A 24,539-nucleotide genomic window follows, 5' to 3' on the forward strand; every position below is an offset into this window, starting at 1 on the left:
CATCTTAGCAGGCTCTAAAGGGTTGATAGAGGTATAATGTTTCATTTCCTGAGGAGTCCATAACAGCTAGACAAATTCTAGTCAAAATATTGTTCTGGCAATTTTGGACTGAAATGAGGGGAGAAAATATTTTCAGTTAAATTGTGGTGAATCTTTGTAATTCTCTACCCCACAGAGCTATTGATTACATTCAAAGTTTGATAGATTTCTAGATTTTAGAAGAATCAATGTACGAGGGAAAATTGTGTTGAGCTGGAAGATCAGGTATGAACTTACTGAACAGAAAAGCAGACTCAGAAGTACCTACGTAAAATATTAAAGTAATAATAGAAAACATTAAATCAATTGGCTACTTCCACCTGCTTTGAAAAGGATCATGAAAAAAAGTAGTAGTAAAGAACATGCAGTGGCCCAGTGGCGCTGCTTCCTCACAGCTCAAGGATCTTCCTTCATTACATATTGTCTGTGTGGAACTTGCACGTTCTCCCTGCAATTTTGTGACTTGAAATGGTGCTGGAATTGAGCAAACAACAATGTACAGATCGATATGTTAATTGACTATGGTCAACTGTCCCTGGTATGTTGCTGAGTGGTCGAATCTGTGGTGATTTAATAGGAAGTAGAAAGAATAACTTGGGAGAAGAGTGGGGTTGGGATAAATAAGTGCTTAATAATGGATATAGAATTTGTGGGTCAAAAGTGATGCCTTCCTATTGTATGATTTAATATAGTCCAAGTACATGATGGATAAATATTTAAATAGATTATCCTCTCCATGTTCAAATTTTTATAGAAACTATCACAGATGCAGTATAATCCTGGAAAGATAGAGAAAAAAACAAGAGGTCTTCCACTATTGGTGGCACCACTGGTGGAATACACAAGTTAAAGTGCATGGTAATTCCCTTTTGCCTCGTTGAAAGCTCATTTAATTAGTTATTGCTCTTGAAAAATATAGAAGGTAGAAGTAAATCTGCAGTTGCTAAAACTCGAGGGAAAGGTGATGCTTACGGAAAGGTAAGTGCTACGGGACCGGTTTGGCATTTTGGGTTGTCAGCCCAGATTGTATTTCCTGGTTTTAGCGGCTGTGTCCCTCCCGGAAAAAAAAACTAATCATCTATGACAAAAACTGCCGTATCTTTGTGAGCCTGAGGCTGAAGGATATGAGCAGCAGTCCAGTCCAGCCCAGCCCTCTACTATTTACAGAACAGCTGCTTATGTAACAGCCCGTAACCCAATGGTTGTGTGGGGGAGGCGGCTGTGGTCTGTATCACAAGCCTGGTAGCGAGCGGCTCAGATCGCCGAGCCTAGTCCCGGGACCTTTCACTGTGATGGAGACGCCGGGCGCCCTCAACGAGATGCTGCAGCTGGCCGACGAGGCTTTCCGGGCCAAGAACTATGAACTGGCGGCCGACATCTATGAATGTCAGCTGCTGGAGCTGGGCCCCGAGCGGCGCATCTACCTGCGGAAGGCCGACGCTTTGTGCCGTTGCGACCGCTTCAGCGAGGCTCTGGAGGCCTACCAGAAGGCCGCGGATCTGGGCCGACTCCGGCCCGACGACATGCAGAACTTACTGGACAGCATCACCGCCAACATCCGCAGTAAGGAGCTGTTGCTCCGGAGCGGCAGGCCGCAGGCTCCGGGCCAGCCCCGGGCGGGCAGCAGCACCGCAGCAGATCCAAGTCCTGGGGACGGTGACGAGGAGGAAGAGGACGCTGCCCCATCTCTGCTAAGTTGCCGTTTGTGCCTGCGCCTGCTCTCGGAGCCCGTATCGCTTCCATGCGGACATAGCTTCTGCCGACGCTGCCTGGAGCAGTCGGCGGCAGCGCCGTGTCGGCTCTGCAAATACTCCGCCTTTGTGCGGTCTGAAGCTGGGGCCGGATCCGAGGCCGCCCCCTCCCAAACTTCCACCAGTTCCAGCTTCCGGCCCAATGTGGTTCTCTGCAACTTGATGGAGAAGTGGTTCCCATGCGAGAGCCGCGTTCGGCGGCTGCAGGCCGAGGCTGACGGGTTGCTCCAGGGCCGCGACTACCTGGGCGCTCTGAAGCTGACTGATCAGGCGCTGTCGCTGGGTAAGAGCCGCAAGAAGCCTGTTTGTGCTGCGTGTGAAATAGTGGCAGTAGGTTACACCACTGGTTTACTTGAAATAAACTTGTTAATAAATAGCATTTCGTGTTCTATTGCAGCTAGACGTGTTAATGAACACTTGCACTCAGAGCTCCCATGAGCTGACCAGCGCAAAGGAATTGGATATTAAACTAGTCCATCTGATTCCCCGAGTACATTTAAAAGTTCTGTTTCTCTGGGCAGGGGAGTTCTACCAACGACTTGAAAATATTTGTATCTCAGCTAACATTTTGGAAACAGATTATCATGTTTGCGGCGACTTGTTGATTTTTGTTCAAATACTTTATTGGCCATAAAACACCAAATTGTGGAAAGTGCTTGGCAAAATCAGTTTCTATATGTGTTCTTGGGGTTAGAATAATTATTTAGACTTTTGTCTTACAATGCTCATGTTAAGCATTTCACTGTTTCCATTGAAAAATTTGGTTTCTCTGTTAAGTGAGGTTTATCATTAATTTTTAAATGCTAATTTTAAACTTTAAATGATTTTTCTCCAACAACGGAGATGTGTTTTACGTTTAATTGTATTGCCTTAGTTTTGCAGAAAGGCAGAAAAGGTTTTTTTTGGTGATAGGTGAGTCTTTTGCTTCTGCAATTACTCATGTTTAATATTAACTTTCAGGAACAGAACTAAATTATTCAGTCCTTTGAATCTGTTCTGGTTTAATTAAGCCATGGGTGATCTATAATGCCATTCTCCTCTTTATCTTAACGAAAATACACAAGTCTCAGCATTAATACTTTAAATTGACTAATCATCAACTATCTACTCTGCTATGGAATCTACTACTGAAAGATTTTTTTTTGTATCTTACGAAAATTTTCAATCATCTGAATAATGTACCCAGAATTAAATTTTAAACCTTTTGTTGTAACTTGATATCATTCTGGCACCCCCTTCCAAACCGGTATCAGCCATAGTCTTAGTGAATGTCAACCATGGTCTTGGTGATTGACAAGGGCAAGCTTGAAATTGAGTAACACACACAAAATGCGGGAGGAACTCAGCAATTCAGGTAGTTAATGAAAGTGGATAAAGAGATGACTTTTTGGGTTGAGGCTCTTCATCAGCACTGGAAATGAAGAGGGAAAATGCCAAAATAAGAAGGTGGGCAGAGGAGGAGGACAAACTAGAAGATGAGGGGTGAAGCCAGGTGCATGGTGAAGAAATTTGATAGAAGAGGAAAGTGAACCATGGGAGAAAGGGGAGGATCACCTGGAGAGGCAGGTGAGAAGAAATGGTAAGAAGCCGGAGTGGGGAATAGAAGTAGAGGGAAGGGGAAAAGGGGGAAATAAAAATTAAAGAAACTATCGGAAGACGAAGTGGATGTTCATGCCATCAGGTTGGAGGCTACGTAGATGGAATATGAGGTGTTGCACCTGAGAGTGCCCTCACTGTAGCAGAAATGGGATAACATGTTGGAAGAGGAATGGGGATAGAAATTAAAATGGTGTACTCCTGCCCCTATTTTCTTATGTCTTTATGTAATATATATTTCTAGAACTGAATGTTATGCTCCAGATGTCTTTTATAAATGTACCATCCCCTCTTGGCTTCTCATTTCACCAGCCCTCCCATGTAGCTTCTCACTTCATTCCCCCCCCCCCACCACACACTCACCTTCCCCTTCACTTGGTCTCACCTATCACCTACTAGCTTGTACTCTTGTGCCTCTCCCCATTTCTTAATCTGGTTTCTACCTCCTTACTTTCCAGTCCTGATGAAGGCTCTCAGCCTGAAATATCAACTGTTCATTCTTTTCCATAGATGCTGCCTGACCTTCTGAGTTCCTCCAGCTCTTTGTGGCACTTGTCGTTGTTACACATAGCGCTAGTCGGGTATTTGAAATATAACAAGCACCTGTTTGGTTCACTCAGAGATCAATGGATGTTCCCATATACACACACACAACTTCCAGTGAAGGTCACTGGTACCACTTTCACACCCAGTCCAGACATCGCTGATATCCTGACCCTCCAGAATATATCCTGCTGAAGTCCTCTGTAATTTTCATAAAAACAAGTATTTCAAACAAATTGTATTTCACTTGAAATGCTGCAATGAAAACCTTTAGGACATGTCCAGTTGTATGGAATATTACTGAGATTTTAACGATGTGTAAAGCCATAATTACTGCTGAACAGCCTTGGACAGATTTTGTAGAAGACTAGTTCTGAATTTTTTCACAATTCAAAATTTCTTCATCAGTTCCTCGAAGGGTGACAGAGGCCGCTGCGTTAGGGGCAGTTCAGAAACGCTTAGACAGGTACATGGATGATAGAAAAATGTAGGAGAGAAGGGTTAGATTGATCTCAGAGTAGGTTAAAAAGTAGGCACAGTATTGTGTGCCTTCAACGTGTCTATGCCCCTTGTGATTGTGTGTACTTCTAACAGATAACCCCTCAATTTTACATTCCACAAAATAAAATCCTAATCTAGCAATTTCTCCTTGTAAATCAGGCCCAAATCTGGGCAACATCCTGGTAAATCTTTTTTAGTTTAATAACACTGTACACAATTCTCCAAATGTGTCTTCATCAAAGTCTAACAGAACTACAACATGACTTCTCAACACCTAATAACCTCAGCATATCAAACACCTTCACTATCCTATTTACTTGTGATGCCACTTTGAGTGAGCTTGGCACTTGCGCGTCTAGGTCACTCTGTTCTCTAACACTCCTTTAGGCTCTCCTGTTCACTACACAAGTCTTGCCCTGCCTTGATCTCCCAAAAATACAACATCTCACATTTGGAACAGAGAACATTACAGCCCACCCTATACTGTGCCTACCTTTTAACCTACTCCAAGATCAATCTTACCCTTCCCTCCTACATTTTTCTATCAATGCCTCCTAGCTTCTACGACTCATTTACAAACTGGGGCCAATTAACCCGTCAATCTGCATGTCTTTGGAGCACCTGGAAGAAAGACAAATGAAGATTACTGGATGGGTGGGGGCAACAGGGAGAAGCTGATGAAGATTAATGGTCAGTGCAGACTTGATGAGATGTCGGGCCTGCTTCCGCGGTGTATCCCTCTGACTTTATATATATATATATATATATATATATTCTAGTTGTCTTGAGTGCCAACGTTCAATTTTCCTTTTAATTTTTGCCATATTTGCTCGCTTTTGGCAATTTCTGTGCTATGACTTGAATGCCTCTGAATGTTTTACCGTTCCTTCGTGGATGCAGTTAGATGACCTACTTGGGTAGGTTAGACTTCATGTGCCACAGTTTTGCCCGTCGGTTTCCATCCTGAACTTTCTGACGTTGTCTATTGAATCATATACATCTCTGTAAATAAATCTGGATACCCTTAAGGTTAACCTCCAGGTCGGTGGTGAAGAAGGCGAATGCAATGCTGGCATTCATTTCTGGAGGAATAGAGTGTAGGAGCAGGGATGTGATGTTGAGGCTCTACAAGGCACTGGTAAGACCTTACTTGGAGTACTGTGTGCAGTTTTGGGCTCCTTATTTAAGAAAGGATGTGCTGACGTTGGAGAGGGTTCAGAGAAGATTCACCTGAATGATTCTGGGAATGAGAGGGTTAACATATGAGGAACGTTTGACCACTCTTGGACTGTACTCAGAGTTTAGAAGAATGGGGGGGGGGGGGACCTCATAGAAACCATTTGAATATTGAAAGGCATGGACAGAGTGGATGTGGCAAAGTTGTTTCCCATGATGGGGGAGTCTAGTACGAGAGGGCATGACTTAAGGATTGAAGGGCGCCCATTCAGAACAGAAATGCAAAGAAGTTTTTTTAGCCAGAGGGTGGTGAATCTGTGGAATTTGTTGCCATGGGCGGCAGTGGAGGCCAAGTCATTGGGTGTATTTAAGGCAGAGATTGATAGGTTTCTGAGTAGCCAGGGCATCAAAGGTTATGGTGAGAAGGCGGGGGAGTGGGACTAAGTGGGAGAACGGATCAGCTCATGATAAAATGGTGGAGCAGACTTGATGGGCCGAATGGCCGACTTCTGCTCCTTTGTCTTATGATCTTATGTATTTTGTTTTCATTGCTGCAAATGTAAGAATGGACTTTAGAAAAATTGCATTTTTGTGTTATGTGGTCCTTAGGTACAAAGTAACAGTTGGACAAATATCTATATCTGTGTTTTGCTTGTAAAATTATTCTAAATACTTAGATTATTCATCTATATACCCATGGAAAATGTCCCAAGCCATTTTTCTTCTAAGTCTTTCTGAGTTTGAACAGACATGTTTTAATTAAATTGAAGTGTAAGTGATTTTGGCATTTGACAAAATTAACAAGTTTGAATAGCTATGTTGTTCAACTGAACAATGAATCATTTACTTTTTCATGAGACATTTGGGCTAGTTTTCCACAGTATTCCAGTTTGTGTCCAGTTATTTTCAAACAAATACATCTATGCAGACTAGAAAACAAACTTCTCTCAAGTATGTTGTTAAGTTATGTGTATGTATGTATATATTGTGATGAGATTACACATAAAATTAAGATGTTTGCTGGCCTGGGTTAGCATCAGTGGCATCAGCAGTTGGTCTGCCACCTGTCCTCAGGGGAAGGAGAGATAAGGAACAATGGAGCAGCGTCTGGAGATGTGTAATGAAGGGACGGGGGAGAGAGAGCTGTCTGGAGCGGCTCCCCCTTGGAACCCTGAACTGTTTGAAGTGATGGACAGGCGATCTGGAGATGTGTAATGAAGGGCCGGGAGAGAGAGTTGTCTGGAGTGGCTCCCCCTTTGAACCCTGAACTGTTTGAATTGATGGACAGGCGATACCCCAGCAGGGGGATAAAAAGGGACAGATTCGTTAAGGCAGGACACATACGACACCCGAGGTAACGAGACCCTGGAAGCGGTGCGCCTCTCACAAGTCGGTGGGAAGTACCGGACCTTAAACACACAGGGTGGAAAGGTACGATCAGCAGGAACCCGGTGTGTGTCCACCCTCGCTTGGGTGCCGGGTTCACTGCAGAGGATCGACGGCATCTGGAGGAGGGGTTACAGTCGGTGACCTCAGGTGACATCACCAAGGACCTGCCCAAAAGCTGCTTGTGAGCAATATCGCCGGTCTGTGAGTGGAAGCCGTTTCTGAATGATCAGTCGTTCCCGTTCTCTCTCTCTCTCCCCCCACGTTGTCCACCGCCATGGCAAATAGGATTGCGTAACTTGTATATTTTGAGCACTTACTTGAATCTGCCTCCTTTAAAAACTTTGATAATGCAAGTTTTTTGTCAAAAAATCCCAAGGCAGTATTTTACAAAATCTGTATCACACCCATTTGTAGCTTTGTCAACCTTCCAGTCGTCTGTACTGCACAATATTGTATGTGATGCTTTTGTTAAAACTGATAAGTTAGAAGGGGAGAAGGAAGGAGGAAAGATCTCTGAAGAATGGGGAGTAAAAGTAATTAGATGAGAAACATGGTGATGGTGTAAAGTAAAGGAGGTGGTATTATGATAACACTCACAACACGCTGGAGGCGTTTCGGGCCGGAATGTCGACTCATCGTTTCCACGGATGCTGCCCGACCCGCTGAGTTCCTCCAGCGTGTTGTGAGTGTTGCTTTGACCCCGGCATCTGCAGATTATTTTGTGTTTGGTATTATGATAAGATTCTTTTGGGGTTTAAAAAAAAACAAGATACTTCTGTTAAGTGACATGAAACATTTTGTTCCATTAGAAGCAAATATTAAAATCATTTGTATCATTTTTATATCAGATATAAAATTGCTAATTTGACACAGAACTGCCCATGGAAAAGTCTGAAATACTTGGCTGTAAATGGTTTTGTTTACAAATATTTGATACTCATGAAAAAGCTTTTGCTTAACATTTTATTTCACTCCCTCTTAGAATTCGGTATTGGACAATTCTCATCTATAAGTGGCATTGCACTAAAATATAGCTTTGTAGTTTTCTTCGCATTGACACTCTACTGAGCAAGAATGAATATTCTGTTTTTCATGGTGGAAATAGAATCTGAGAGGTTAGATGCTTAATTGATGAACACATTTGATAGAAATAACATCAGACGGGCAATGATTTTTTTCCCAATTAGAACCCCCACTTTCCCCTACCCCCTCCACAACTTCTGAACACTCGACCTTTATACAGCTTACATATATGAACAGGCATTTGGAAGCCTAGCGAGATTGATTTACCGGCTGCTGCAGACAGCTGACTTTGATGCTTGTTGGAATTTTGCCACATAGAATGCAAGACTAGTACATTCTAATTACATAAGAAATAGGAGTAGGAATAGGCCATTTGGCCTGTCAAGCCAGCTTCGCCATTCAATAAGATCAGAGCTAATCTGGCCATGAACTCAGCTCCACTTACCTGCCTTTTCCCCATAACCTTAATTCCACAGCTAGGCACAAATATATCTAACTGTGCTTTAAATGTACTTAATAAGGTCTGTACTGCTTCCCTGGGCAGAGAATTCCACAGATTCACTATTCTGTAGGAAAAGCAGTTTCTTCTCGTCTCTTTCCTAAATTTCTTCCCAAAATCTTGAGGCTACATCCTCTAGTTCTATTCTACTATAGCAGTGGAAACAACTTTCCTGCATCTAATTTGTCTACCCCTTTCAGAATTTTATATTTCTAGAAAGTCCCTTCTCATTCTTCTGAATTCCAGTGGGTATAGTCCCAGATGATCAATCTCTTCTCATCCCCCTCATCCTGTTCACTTCATCACTCCTGCTGTATCCCCTTCCCAGCCATATTCCCTACTGCTCCCACCTCCTTTCATGTTGTCTATTTTGTAAATCCTATATTCAGATGTTAGTCTTTTGGTTTTAGATGGTGGTACTGAAGATATGCTACAGCTCACTGGTAAATAGATTAAAGACACTGCTTCTAACATCTTTCATGAAGCAGATTGTGTTGAACTATCTTCGCAGACAGTGGGGAGGCAAGTGGAGGTGAGGCTGATTCGTGGGATGAGCTGTCCTGAGGCATTGTGAGGTGTGGTGTGTTCAGGCTGCCAGGTTTGCAGACAGAGTTTGTACCACTACCGGAGATGGAGTGAGCGATTTGGAGAGGAATCAGTGCAGAAGAGTTTCGATGCACCCGAGTTAGGTGGATGAGCATCGCTCCAAGTGCTGAGCCAGTTGGGTGAGACCGAAGTCGGCTTTGGGCGGGGCAGCCCAGGCGTATCGGGGCGCCTGGATTTGGTTCCCGAAACGTGGCACTACTCAGTGCTTGGACAATTTAAACTGTCCTGCTGAAGGGTCTCGGCCTGAAATGTCGACTGTACTTCTTTTCCATAGATGCTGCCTGGCCCATTGAGTTCCTCCAGCAGTTTGTGTGTGTTGCTTGGATTTCTAGCATCTGCAAATTCTCTCCTGTTTGGAATTTAAACGTCAGCCCAGATAGACGAGAAGCCTGAGTGTTGGGGACAGAGACGAAGGTTGAGCTGATTTTAGTCGCTCTCCTGCATTCCTTCCTCTGTGACAATAAGGCTGTGAACTGATCCAGCTACTGTCCGTTTTTGCCCTGCTGGTGTGAAAACTGGGGACCAAGGGTTGTCTTGGGCCTATTCTGGCTGTATATCAGCTTTGTTAAGAGTGACAAATCAAAATTTAAAGGGCTTCTCTAGACTTCATATTTCCAACCAACCACTGTCGGCATCTTCTGCTGTGAGGGAATTTGTTTCATTGACACATTTCTGACTTGCAAACTGTTTGGGTTACGAACAGTTTTTGGGATTGGAACCATACCACGACCTGGGGAGGACTTGTACTTTGAAATTAATGGTAACATTAATAAAGTTTATGCTTTAATAGTTATAACACCTCAGCAAATTCCAGAATCATTAAATTTAGAATTGGGTGAAATCCTTGTGGCTTCCTGATCTGAAACCCATGGAAAGTTCATGCTTCCTCAATTTTAGACAGCGAGGAAGATGCAGTTGCCTGCCTCTTTGCAGACAGTGGATTTGCATGGAGGTTGTGGAGAAGGATGCAATGGTCTGTGTCCCAGTTCATCCCCAGCTGCTGTGTATCAAAGAACCCTGTGATATACAGATTGTTTCCAGGGGCTCACACTGAGACAGACCTCAAGTACTGCTGGAAGGTCATCAACTTAGTGAAAGACGTCCTTTGACCTGCCTAAAACTTGGCCTTCCAGTGCAACGAGCTGTCCGTAAACAAATGCTGCAGACTGGTAAGGTCCAGGCTGCAGGAGTACGTGCTGAGTGTGGACTGGAGCTCAGTGCAGCCAATGCCTAAGCTCTGTGGGAGAGGACTAATTTAGCCACCCTCTGTTGCTGCAAATGGAGGGTGGGGAAGCTCCTCGAACAACAAAAGGGTTGTCACCTTAGGGAGCCATGAGATCAGCAATGAGGCTATATTTGTTTCTGTTATTTTAAAGTTCACCCCCCTGGCATACCAGAATAAGCCTACTTTTCCAGGTTTTTCTCCTTCCACTACCAGTTGGCTAAACTTCTCATTTCTGCTCCTCCTCTGTTATAATCCACTTCTGTGACAGCAAGTGTTTTGTTTTCAATTTGTGGTAATACTTGGCACTCCCACTTTGGACCTCTTGAAGCCCTATAAAGTCTCGGTAAAATTGGCAGTGTAGTGGTTAACATGGCGCTATTACGGCTTGGGCCATTGGAGTTCAGAGTTCAATTCTGGCTCCCTCTGTATGGAGTTTGTGTGTCCTCACTGTGAATGCGTGGATTTCCTCCAGGTGCTCTGGTTTCCTCCCATGTTTCGAAGATGGTTAGTAGGTTAATTGGCCATTGTAGACTGTCCTGTGATGAAGCTCGGGTGAAGTCGGTGGGTTGCTGGGTGGTGCTTGTTCCGTGCTGTATCTCTGAATAAATAACCATAAAATGTTCTTCCACTGTAGCTCTCCGTATTTCCATCCTATTTGGATATTGTTAGGTTCCTTCTAGTTGTTATAATTATTGATTTTGATGATAATAGAATCCATAATACAATCATTTGCTTAATTCCATTCTGTGCTAAGTTTTATATAAATGTGTCTCAATTTACTAGTTCCCAGTTATGGGTGAGAGGGATAGCTGACCAGTCTTACTGCTTTCTTTCATCGGATCCCTCTTATTGCAACATGCACCTGAACTCTGGGGTCCTAATGTTTTTAACTGATCTTCCTAAATGTGTATTGTTCTAAATCTTTCTATTGTGTATTTTCTAAACAAATGCTAACACCACCCTTTGTGAGTTTGAATGTGATGTCTTGCTCTGATCTCGAAGACTCACCTCTTGCATTGGTTTCAGAAGAATTGCAGTGATTTGGAGTTGGTGCCACTAATTTAAGGGCAGTCACAGACAAGCAACAAATGTTTGTTTTGCAATTAATCTGTTTGTTTGGCAAAATTAACATTTAAAATATATGGATTCTTGTTTAAAGTGATTTTTTCAAGCTTATTTCTTGACCTTTTTTTTGAAAAAAGATCAGATGTTAGATACCATGCCATTGTTATAGTAATGATATTACGCCATCTTATGCCAACAAATAATGAAATGAATTTTGCATTGGAGAGCATCTTAATAATAGTACTAAATTGACCTTTAGAGGTCAGTCACTGCTGGGACTTGGAAGTTTAAAGTGTAATAAAAGATGCAATTGTCATGAAGAACATCTGATTTTGCTCGTCTGGTTTCTCTCTCTTCAAATTTGAGAAAGATTCAAACTATTTTAAATTTTTGAGTTAAATACTCAGAAATGAAAAATGTTTTTCTGCTTCAAATCTTCAGTAAATGTCTAGTTATATATCAAATGCTTTGCTTTATTAGTGCAGTTCACACTTGCCGGTATTTTGGTCTGGTTCTGCTTTCCAGAAAATGTGACAGGTTTTCAGCTATTAACCATAAAGAGCTGATTTTTAAATGCAAATCTAGAATGAATATCCAGATTACTCCAAATTTAACCAAATGCCGTAGCTTTATTGTAAAATCCAGCTGTTGTCCAAAAGCCAGGGTAATAGACTGTAATTGTGCTTTTGGTATGCTGTACAATAGAAGTGCCTCATTGTGGTTGAGTGCTTTACATCCCTGTTCTTGATTTTGTCATTTCGTTTAAAGTTATGCAGCTTTAAAAAAATTTTGTTGCTTGTTCACAGCAATTTCTAAAGTAAATTTAATTGAACTCTATTAAATTTGTATCCAGGTTGTTAATCAAGTCCATCTACATTGTGATAGGTAGTTCTGCCTAAAAAAAATGGTGGTGTTCTCTCATCGTGGTTAAACCACCATGCCCAATATAGTAATTTGCTGCAAACCATTTAAGTTGCAAGATTTATATTTGGAGTTAATAAGAGCATGTGGCCAAGCGGTTAAGGCATTGGACTAGCTACCTGAAGGTCGTGAGTTCGAGCCCCAGCTGAGGGAACGTGTTGTGTCCTTGAGCAAGGCACTTAATCACACATTGCTCTGCGACGACACTGGTGCCAAGCTGTGTGGGTCCTAATGCCCTTCACTTGGACAACATTGGTGCCCTGGAGAGTGAAAACTTTCCAGGCGCAGATCCATGGTCTCACAAGACTAACGGATGCCTTAAAATGTGAGCAATGCTTTGGAATGATGAAAGGTGGCCTCTTTTGCAAAGAGTTGCTAACTGAATTGTGTTTTTTTTCAAAAAAAAAGGTAACTTTGGAATATCCTGGTTAGAAGAGGCTGCATAGTATTAATTACCTACGCTTAGTAGAATGTAGATAACTTTGTAAATAATAAGTAGGATGCTGTTTTTGGAAGCTAGTGGCTTATTTCAGAAATGAATGGCATGATGAAGAATGATTTACAGTTGTCCTGAATAATCAAGAAATGATGGCTTATTAATGCAGAAGACATTTGACAAGATGTTTTTCAGACGTATTTAACTCTTATACTGAGCCATTTTCTGTAAGTGAATTCTATCCTCAATTTATTTCCTCAGTCCCTCATGACTACTTGATGCTGTGTAAACGTGCAGAGCTTTATGTAACTCTGGGACAATATGAGAAAGCTCTTTGTGATGGAGATGTGGCATGTGCACTTAAACCACTAAAGGCAACGGTAATCCATTGTTTTCTTGAATGACATAAGAACTTGCATCTTTGAAAGACTGAGTTGGCAGTGTTCATGCCATGTCTTTTTCTGTATTTGATTTCCTGATAGGGGCATTTTTGGAAAGCTGAAGCTCTTGCTGAATTGGGTAGAATTGAAGAAGCTTTAAAGGAATACTTATACTGCCTTGCTGTGAGACCAGACTGGAAAGCTGTAAAACTAAAAGCACAAAAGGTAATTTATCTTTGTGCCTGCAACTCTCCACCAAACTATTTGAACTTTTGGATGGCTATAGGTAAGCTAACATTATTCATAGTTCCTCTCTAGCACATGTGACTAGTGACTTTTATTCATGGAGAGGTGATTTATCTATCTGATTGGCTAAAAGATTGTTCACCAGTCACTTGTCAAATAGACAAATGTCACTAGGTTTCCAAAGCGTTCACTCTACTTGTTTCTCAAGCATCTTCATTTCATAACTCGTGGCTCTGTACCTTCATTTCATTATAGATCTTGTGTGATATGTTTGTACCCGTCGTGGAAAATATGGAGGACACTCTGCTAACCAACATGCGAGTGCAGGCAACCTCTATCAGACCCAAGCCTACTTTTCTCAGCACTTTTAGTTCTGCATCAGTTGTCAAAGGTGGTACAGCTGCTGGGCCTTTTGAGGTATATATTAACTTTGTCTCTTAAGCATTTTCTTTAAGTATAAAACAAACTCATTTAAGTTCAGAACAAACAATTGACCTGAAACTCAATTTCTATGGCAATCTGTTTTATTCGGGATCATATTCTTAGTTCAATCTATTCTTGGATCTTACTAGTTTCACTTGCTAATTTGAAATCTAAAACCAAATAAAGTTACATAATGTGGGGAAAATAAGGGATACTACTCTGCATATGTTGGCCAAATAGAACATGTGAAGGCTTGTACAGTGACTAGTGAGTTTTGTGGAAAATTGTGAGTGGATATGAAAGTTAATTGTAACATTCTATTTTATTTAGTCAGAAAATCTTGATAAAGGAGATATTTCTTTTAAAATAATGGCATGGATGTTAAAGAATATTTATACTGTTAAAAACCTAATATCTATACTATCTTTAACACATATACATTCAGTGGTCACTTTACATTGGTACACCTGCTTGTTAATGCAAATATCTAGTCAGCCAATCGTAGCAGGAACTGAATGTATTAAAGCATATAGACATAGTCAAGAGCTTCAATTGTTGTTCAGACCAAACATAAGAATGGGAAAGAAATGTGATCTGAGTGATTTTGACCATGGAATGATTGGTGTTAAATGGGCTGGTTTGAGTAACTCAGAAACTCTGGATCTCCTGGGTATTTCATCCATAACAATCTCTGGAGTTTACAGAGAATGGTGCCAAAGACAAAAAAAAAATCCAGTGAGCAACAGTTCTGTGGGCAAAAATGCCTCGTTAATGAGATGGGTCAGAGGAGAATAGTCAGACTAGTTCAAACTGACAGGAAGGCGACAGTAGCTCATAACCACGCTTTACAGCAGTGGGTGTAAGAGCATCTCTGAATGCACAACGTGTTGAACCTTGAAGTGAATGAGTTGCATTAGCAGGCGACCATACAGGTTCCATTGCTGTAGCTAATAAAGTGATCATCGAGTGTATAGGTGAGCATATGGAATGCTAGTGTGTGAATTATTTTCTTTCTCTCCTTGCCAGTGTTTGATCAAAGTGAACAAAATTGTAGTCCAGGAACCAAATGATTTGAATCAAACACTAAAAACATCCAAGATAACGCTTGGTGAAAACTTTCTGCCAGTTGACACGGTTCCATCCTGGCCAACTGATGACAGTAAAAAGAGAAAGCTATCAAGTGAGACAGAGTTCTGTGAAAGCTTCAAAAGACCCAACAAAATGGTTAAAAAAGGTTTGAGGATATTTTAATTTTTGTTTAATTAACATTTTCAACTCAAAATGTTCTTTCTCTTACGTGCCACTGATGGTGGTGATCATAGTAGCATAATGTGAACATTACAATTCAGGTGGAGGATCTTTCAGTTGCCGAAGTTAAAATGAATGAACACTGTTTTTACACCTCTTGATCTGGTTAATATTCCATCTTACTAAAACTTAGCTCTAGAAGAAAACTTTGTATTCATTCTGTTTATTTTCCAATCAAATTTTAAAAAGCATTCTTTTTCTCTTAACTTAGATGAACTTGCTCCATTGACATTTAATAATTTCAAAGCTTCAGGGGAGATACCTGAGAAGCTTGTGGATCCATCTGATTTTGAATGTTCTCTTTGTATGAGGTATTTAAATTTCAAATCTCTTCCAAGTATCTGAATATCAAATTAATCAGAAACAATCTCTGTAAACTGCATAAAGTGACAAACTCACAATGTAATTTTAAAGATTTTGTTAAATTTGAGTCTTTTCTATGTAAAATACCTCCTTCCATTCAGACCAAAATACAGAGCATTAACTAATTTTCAGAGTATATTTTAAAATGAGTAAGGAACATTACAAAATTGATCTAAATTTAATTCAGGAACATTACAAAATTGATTGAGGTTTAACGCAGGAACATTACAACATTGAGATTTAACGAAGGCACAAGAAACTACAGATGATGGGATTTGGAGCAAAAAAAGAACTGGAGGTGCTTGGCGGGTCAGGCGGCATCAGTGGAAGGAAATAAACAGTCCTCATTCCCACTCTGACTTATTTTTCCTCTGCCTTCACTGCCAGGGTGACGCTAACATAAATTGGAGGAACAACACTTCATATTCTGCCTGATTAAATGAGGGCATTACATTGACAACCTTTTGTGTTGTTTTCAGTCAATCCGTTATCCGTCTTGTCATTTCATGATCTTGTCAATTTACCTCCCATGTAGAATGTAATTTTATAAATATAAAGTCATGTGTGCATGTGTACTTGTGAGCATTAAAGTAACGGAGCCACTTATACCTGTTTAAAACTCGTCCTTTCTTTCTCCTCTTTTCTCCCCCCCCCCACCCCTCGCCTCAGATTGTTCTATGAACCTATCACCACTTCCTGTGGGCACACCTTCTGCTTAAGGTGTTTGGAACGCTGTCTGGATCATAGTTCCAGATGCCCGCTTTGTAAAGAAAATGTTGCCGAGGTAGGTGTTCAAAATTTAAATGTGCTTAATATTTTGAAAGGAACAAAATTGTGTTGTTCCATTAATTTTAATGAGGAATTAAAGGATTTTATTTCATTTGTACCTAGTGTTAATAGATAAGGAAACAATTGAAAGAACTTTCAAAATAAATAATTAGTACCTTTACACTCTCAACAACTGCACATAGAGCTTGCTTGTGTACACTTACTCATGGTACTTAATATTGTTATTAGGCACTGGGCCTCAAAGGGTGAAATCAAGGCCTCTTACAAAAGGTTGGTCAAAGAGATTGTAGGTTCACAGATTCAGAGATTATGAAGGAATTCCAGAATGTGGCATTACTGAAGCTGCAGCAACCAGTGCCAAGCTAATCACATTTAGGGGATAGATTGGAAAGGAGATGACCTCAGAGTTGTGAGGCTGGCGGATGAAGAAATCTTGATACCGTGAGCTGTATTTCAAATAACAATGAGTTGGAGTACCGAAAGGATACAGAGAACTTAGTAACAACAGTGTCGCAACAACAACCATTCCTCCTTCAGCAAAATAAAAGAGTTGGTCATTGACTTCAGGAAGTGGGGTGTGGTTCACATGCTCCTGTCTTCACCAATGGTGCTGAGGGCTGAGAGCTCCAAGTTCCTAGGGGGGATCATCACCAATAACATATCATAGTCCAATCATGTAGATGCCGTGGCCAAGGAAGCTCCCCGACACTTCTGATCCCTCAAGAGGCGAAAGAAATTTGGCATGTCCATGCCGATCCTTACTAATTTTTATAAATGCACCATTGAAAGCATCCTATCCTGATGCATCGGGGTTTGGTATGGTAACTGCACTGCCCATGATCGCACAAACTGTGGAGAATTGTAGACACAGCTCAACACATTATGGCAACCAATCTGTCTACTGAGTCTGTCTACACTCCTCACTGCATCAGTAAAGCTGCCAGCATAATCAAACACTCCACCCACAATGGACATCCCCTCTTCTTCTCCCCCACACCCTTCCATCAGGCAAAAGATACAAAGGCATGAAAGCCTGTACCACTATGCATGAACAGTTTCTGCTCTGCTGTTTTAAAAGCTTTGGTTCCTTAGTATAGTAAGGTAGATAATGAGGATTCTTGACCTCATAATCTATTTCGTTATGATCTTGCATCTTATTGTATCCCTACACTGCCCTTTCTCTGTAGCAATTACACTTTCTTCTGCAGTTATTTACCTTGCACTATCTTAGTGGACTGTGTAATGATTTGATATAGTACCTAGAACAGTTCATCACAGTACAGGCCTTTCAGCTCATGATCTTGTGCTGAACTAATAAACCTACTCCATAATCAATCTAACCCTTCCCTCCTACACAGCCCATAACTGTCTATTTTTCTTCCTCTGCAAGGCAAGCTTTTCTCTGTACTTGGATGCACGTGACAATAATAAACCTATTCCAATTCCAGTCTGGAAATTGTCTGAAACATTACTAGACAGTTTGCAGTGTTGGTGTTGCATTTAACACACGTCAGATCATACGTCCCTGCCATTGTTAAGGCCACCAATTTCACCCATCTTCACCTTCACCTTAACTCATTTGCTGTGGAAACTCTCATCCATGTCTTTGCTTTTTCTAGATTTGATGATTCCAGTGCAGCATAGGCTGGCTTTGTTCGACTGGCCACCAACTTAAGATGACACAGTCAGTTTGTGACCTAACTTTCATTTATTCCTGTTCACCTATCACTTCATGTTGCTGATCAGCATTGTCTGTGGTTAAGCAATACTTCAGTTTAAAACTTCTCCCCTTTCTGGTTTCAAATCTTTCCCCTGTACAGGTTTCCCCCGCCATCCAAAGGTGGAGCATTCCTATGAAACGGTTCGTAAGCTGAAATGGCATAAAGCAAAGAAGCAATTACCATTTATTTATATGGGAAAATTTTGTGAGCATTCGCAGACCCAAAAATAATTTACCAAATCATGCCAAGTAACACATAAAACCTAAAATAACAGTAACATATAGTAAAAGCAGGAATGATATGAGAAATACACAGCCTATATAAAGTAGAAATACTTTTCCACTATCATAACTGAACTGTTCTCCGTAGCAAAAATCTCACACAAGCGCCGTCGGCAGAAAATCTCACGCAAGCACTGTTGGCAAGAACACTCTCTCCAGTAACCTTTAAGCTATGAAGCTGCCAAATCATACCAAATAACATGTAAAAATACACAGCCTATATAAGGTAGAAATAATGTATGCACAGTATAGTATCACTTATGGGAATCAGGAAGATAGCTTGCCGAGCAGACGGATGATGGTGTGTTAGACCTAGTCATCGCAGGTTGGGTGGTGCAGTGGTCCCCACCCTCCGGGCCGCTGAGCGACACATTGCCGCGAAGCATGCAGGGGTCCAGCGGTAGCCGGGAGGCACACAGCACATCTTTTAAAAAAGCCAAAATAAACAAGCTAATTAATTAGGTGCTGCCCAATACATAATTAATTAGCATGTTTATTTAGGCTTTTTTTCTTAAAGATGTGCTGTGTGCGTCCTGGCTACAGTTGCATTTTCTGCGAATCGGTATCTGTCCGTGGCCTGGGGGTTGGGATGGTGGGACACTGGGGTGTTATCTCGTCGTCTGTTTCCATTAGAGCAGGCAGCTCACCTTCTTCTATCTCTGCCCACCTCGATGTCGAAGGTCGAGGTTCATCGTCTGCTGTGGCTGATGTGGAAGGCTTGCTTGACTGCTGAGCCTCGCGCATTTTTCTATCACACAGTTCTTTAATAAGGACTCAAACCATTCTGCAAATATCTCCTAAACCAACGTACCCTTTCAAAATTAAAGTCGTACTTCATCATTACTCATTCGGTTTCGATTGTTATCCTTTTTTTCTTCCAATTGCATCAGCTCTTCATCTGTCAGTTCTTGGTCATGGGATGCCAAAATCTCTTCAATATAATGTTCGTCAGCTTCCACAAGCCAAACTCACGTTGTCCTTACTTCATTCACCACGATCAAAACGCTTAATTATGTCTAGTTTTACCGTAAGTGTAACACCTTTACGAGCTCTTTCAGGTTTTTCCGATACCATAGAAGTCATCTTGCAAATGGCTGCTCACAGGCACGTGTTAAAGTAAAGCAGTTCCCAATCCAGGGCAGAGCGGCTGCTTGGGACGCGCTCTGCCTTTTATCGCGTGCTGAATTTTTTTTCGTAACAGTGAAAACACCTTCTGAAAGCGAAAACAGGGTACTAATGTAGGTCTTTCGTAACAGTGAGGTTTCGTAAAGCGAACGTTCGAAAAGCAGGGGACACCTGTAAATGTTAATACATTTAACCTTCGATTGAAAAATTTCACTGTCCTTGTATATATTTTTATCATTGTTCGGTGTTACCAGACATCAATTCTCTTTAATTCTAGTAACTTGATTGTTCCTAATTGTAATTGTTCAAACATTGGCAGAGTCTTAAACAGCAAAGGTGCTATGCTGTGGAATTCCATTTCCAAATCTCTATCCCTCTATCTGTATGATGCACCTTAAGATTTTCCTCTGTTGCGCACCTTTCAGCTATTTGCCCTTCTATCCCCGTATTGGGTTCAGTGTTAGTTTATTTGATAATACTCCTGCATGTTTCGATGATTGCTACAATGACAGCATAATTGCAATGTATAGGCAAGATATTTAAATTATTCTTAATCACATGACCTGAAGGCCATTGAATACTTGGAAGGTTGCAGTGATCATAAGCATTTTGAAGATGGGAAATGGAAGTTTTTTTTTGGCTGAAACCAACTCAAGAGCTGTCAGTCTAGGTAATTAGCTAGAAAGTTGACAGACAAAACTTCGCATTTTCTAGCTGACTATTAAAGATCAAATTAATACCTCCTGATTCGAACTATTTCAGCAGTCTTGCCAAGCACAAAATAGCTTTTACGTGGTTTTAAAGGGTTTTTCTGTATAGCATTTTTTAAAAAAGCATTATATTCACTTAGATGATTCCAGTAACTTTCCTTTTTTACTGCAGTATTTGGTAACCAGGGCTTTTGGCAGGGCGTTCCTGATAGAAGAACTGATTGTACGGTACCTGCCTGAAGAATTGAAAGAGAGAAAGAAGTTTCATGAAGAAGAAATGAAAGAACTGTCCAAGTATGTGAAAATTAACATTGGAAGTGTGTTATTTTATATGGGTTTAAAGCTAAAATATAATTTCTAAGCACATCTCTGTAGAAGTGGTGCAGAGATTCTGGGAAATGTGCCTTTAGTTATATTAAATCCTAATTTACTGAGACATCTGTGCAACTCAAAAGAAAGACAAGGCAATGGCAATTGTGAACTTCCTAAATGTTTGCTATTTTAATAGTTGGTGCCACATAAAATTATGCAGGCCATCTCCAGAATGGCAATACAGACCTCAATCAATCATGAACTTAGCTGTAAGATTGTTGTTAACCAATATTATTTTGCTGTGCTTTGAACTTTTATTGATATCAAAAAAAAGTTTCATCAATAATAAAATCAAACATCGATGTGGACTTGAAAGAATCCTTGAGCGTAATATTTTTTGACTTTGAGGAGCTTTGTTGAAGTCGTAAGTCTTGATTGAGTTTTGCTTTTGGTAGGCATGCATTTGTTTTTATCTTTCCCTCCTGCTTAACTAGTATCCTCAATAGAAGGAAACGTGGTCATTCTAACCCAGTCTGGTTTATATAGTACTCCAGATTAGTGAGTCTTCATTGCCTTTAAGTTAGAAGGCAGTTATGAATGGGTAATAAATGTTAACATTTGCTAGGATGTCCTCATCCAGTGAATGAATAATAATAAAACATAGATGGAGCTTGTTCACTGGTGCAAGACGAGGGAAGTATTTTTTTACAGATTAGTGTGAAGTCTGGATGATTACCCATTGACACCAGTTTCTGTGACATTATCTGACTAATGCAACAAAGATCTGTAAAACGTTGGCTGTAGGTGTCTTCTCTCAAGTTCAGCAAAGTGTGTTAAGATATGGAAGTGACGCTGTAAAATTGGAGGAATGCCACTTTTCTACCCCAGTTTAGATCAGGATGTCAAATGTCCAGAAAGATAATTAGGACCAGGATTGCTTATCAGTTGGAAGGACATGAATCAATAAGTACAATTAACATGGATCTATTAAAAGCAAATAACAAATAGGTCATCAAGTGGAATATTTGACATCAACAACTGCCATTTGTTTGTTGCTCTTGAAGGGACAGTGACAATGTCAAATATAGCAGCAAAGCACAAGAAGCAAAAATACTTAATGGGTGTTTTGCTGTTACTTCAGATGGTACTATAAAGGTGGCTAGAGCAGTTGCTCCTTCAAAACACCCCAGTAACCTCATTGACGAATGTAAAAAAAAAAAGAATGCTGTCTGATTTATATTAACTTGCATGTATAAGTATGTTCCTAGTGCAGAAATTACAGGCGGCCTGGCAGAGAGATTTAAAATGTACTTAGCCATAGGTGAGGTGCCAGAGGACTGAAGGACTGCTAGTGTTGTTCTGTTGTGTAGGAACAACTCCTAAGAATAAGCCTGGAAATTGTAGGTCGGTGAGCCTGACTTCAATAAATTATTGGAAGGTATTCTGGGAGACAGGATATGCAAGTTTTTGGATAGACAGGACCTGATTAGGGATGGTCAACATGGCTTTGTTCATGGTGGGTCATGTCTGACCAATCTTAAGAGTTTTTTGAGGAGGTTACCAAGAAAGTTAATGAAGGGAAGTCACTGATCTAGAAAGAGCTTTGTCAAAGTCCTATGTGGGAGACTGATCAGAAGGTTCAGTCAGTTGGCTGAAGTAGTAGATCTGGTTTGATTTTGGCTTAGCGGGAGAAGCCAGAGAGTGGTAGTAGGTTGTTGACACTTTCTGATTGGAGGCCTGTGATTAGTGGCGTGCTGTAGGGATCAGTGTTAGGTCTAGTGTTCTCTATCATCTATATTAATGGTTTGATGATAATGTGATAAACCAGATCAGCAAATTTGCGGATGACACCAAGATTGGGATGTAGTGGACGGTGAGGAGGGCTATCAAAGCTTGCAAGCTGATTTGGACCAGCTGGAAAAATAGGCTAAAAAATAGCAGATGGAATTTAATGCAGATAAATAGGTGTTGTACTTCAAAAGGACCATCTAGGGTATTACTTACACAGTGAGCAGTAGAGACACAGGTGTGGTAACACAGGCCTGTAATTAATTGAAAGTGGCATCACAGGTAGATAGGGTCATGAAGAGAGCTTTTACTACATTGGCCTTCATCAGTTAAGGTTTTGAGTACAGGCACTGGGATGTTATGTTCAAGTTCTATAAGACATTGGGAAGGCCGAAATTGACTTCTGTGTGTTGTTCTGGTTGCCTGTCTACAGGAAAGATATCAACAAACTTGAAAGAGTGCAGAGAAAATTTATGTAAAATTTGCCGGGACTTGAGGACCTCAGTAACAGGGAGTTGAATAGGTTCGGATTTCATTCCCTTAAGTGCCAGAGAATGAGGGGAAACGTTACAGAGGTGTAAAATTATGAGGGGGGTAGATAGGTTGAACGCATGCAGGCTTTTCCCCCTCTTGTTGTGTGAGACTAGAACTAGAGGTCATGGGGTTAGGGTGAAAGGAGAAATATTTAAGGAAAATCTGAGGGGGAACTACTTCACTCAGAGGGTGAGACAAGTGTGAAACAAGCTATTAGTGGAACTGGTAAAGGCAGGTTCAATTCTAACATTTCAGAGAAGATTGAATAGGTACATGGGTGAGAGAGGTATGGAGAGCTATGGTCTGTATCTAGCTGGTAGGTGGCACTAAAGGAAAGCCACGAGACTAGATAGGCCAAAGAGCCTGTTTTCTATGCTGTAGTGCTCTGACTCTTGAGGTATATTATATAGAAACTGCATGATAATTGGAAGCCAATTTAATGTCTTTTGAGTTCTTTGCACACCACTTAGTAGGAGAAATATTGGAAGTTAAGGATACAAGGCAGATGCAGCAGGATCCTGATTCTATTGGGTAAAAGAAGAGAATAGATAGGAAAAAATAGCTTTCAATAACTCGGGGTTCAAGTGCCAGAGATTTCTGCAGCAATCTGATGATAATTTAGTTTAGAATTAAATGGTCAAAGCATTAAAGTTGACAGGGGTAAGAAGCAAGATGAAATACCAGAAGAATTGTGGGTACTTTTTTCATGAAGACCATCTCGTGTAGAATACATTCTACCTTACACTGAGTTAAAATTCCTTTTTACAGATGGCTGCATCATGGTTTGATATTTAACTGCACTTTTAACTCTTAGATTTAAGAACTGAATTTCCAACTGTGTCAGCCATTGAGTCCCCTATAATATCAGTTCTGGTTTCTCTTCTAAACATTTCTATAAACAATCAAACCACAAATAAAGGAAGTAAACACTGAGTGAATGCATATTACTTTACTTTCGTAGCCTCACCGAAGATGTTCCAATTTTTGTTTGCACCATGAGCTTTCCAACTATTCCATGTCCTCTTCACGTTTTTGAACCGCGTTATCGTCTCATGATTCGCAGATGTATGGAAACTGGCACCAAGCAATTTGGAATGTGCATTGGAAGTGACCTTAATGGGTATGTGTGAAGGTAACCTAACTAAGTACACCATGGCATCTTCGGCTCGGTGGTAACACTTTAAAATTTGTATACGTGGCATCAAGGGCCATTTCAGGCAATGACTTCCAAGACTGGAAATCCATCCTGCATTGACCAATAACAAGCTTTTAACAAACAAGCAACATATTGTATGTTAATTTAGCCTTTTGCTTCACACTGGCAGCTGTGTCTGCTACTATTTTAACAATGATTACACTTCAGAAATAATTCACTAAGTACAAAGTGATTTTTCTGTGTACTAAATGTGAAGAACACTTTGTCTCATCTTGCCAAAATAAAAGCTCTCACTTTTATTTCTGCTGTTCACATTGAACACTTTAGAAAGTCATTTATTTTAGTATAGTCTAAGCCAAATAGAACATTTTCCTAGAGCAAGTTTTGTGATGTTTTGTACATTTTATAAAAAAAATTGATTGACGACAACAGTAATGCAAGGGTGGTATAATTTTAAAAAACATTTTTTAATATGCTGGAAATTTTAAGTAGATATTTTGATTCCTTTCCCATCACCAGCCAAGTTGAAGAAACTTGTTAATCATTTTACTGAGAGAGAAATTTGAGCAAGTTATTGTGGTGATTACTTCTCTAGCTGAACCAACATAAAAGCAGGGGATAAAGAATACCTGA

The 24,539-nt window shown here is 40.6% G+C and overlaps 1 protein-coding gene across 3 annotated transcripts in view; it reads left to right on the plus strand.

Moving 5' to 3' along the window:
- Window positions 1-1,085: 1,085 nt before the first annotated feature.
- The window catches only part of lonrf2 (LON peptidase N-terminal domain and ring finger 2), a 31,849-nt gene continuing 8,395 nt past the window's right edge, over window positions 1,086-24,539 (plus strand). For all 3 annotated transcript variants that reach the window (XM_072263271.1, XM_072263272.1, XM_072263273.1), the window contains exons 1-9: window positions 1,086-2,073; window positions 13,032-13,150; window positions 13,253-13,375; window positions 13,652-13,813; window positions 14,846-15,053; window positions 15,339-15,438; window positions 16,160-16,274; window positions 20,289-20,410; window positions 23,712-23,870. In XM_072263271.1, the coding sequence (XP_072119372.1) occupies window positions 1,332-2,073; window positions 13,032-13,150; window positions 13,253-13,375; window positions 13,652-13,813; window positions 14,846-15,053; window positions 15,339-15,438; window positions 16,160-16,274; window positions 20,289-20,410; window positions 23,712-23,870 (1,850 nt within the window). In that variant the 5' untranslated portion in view covers window positions 1,086-1,331. The remainder of the gene's footprint in view (window positions 2,074-13,031; window positions 13,151-13,252; window positions 13,376-13,651; window positions 13,814-14,845; window positions 15,054-15,338; window positions 15,439-16,159; window positions 16,275-20,288; window positions 20,411-23,711; window positions 23,871-24,539) is intronic.

This window comes from Mobula birostris, chromosome 7 (assembly GCF_030028105.1).
Source record: "Mobula birostris isolate sMobBir1 chromosome 7, sMobBir1.hap1, whole genome shotgun sequence".
NCBI classification, from domain to species: Eukaryota; Metazoa; Chordata; class Chondrichthyes; order Myliobatiformes; family Myliobatidae; genus Mobula; species Mobula birostris.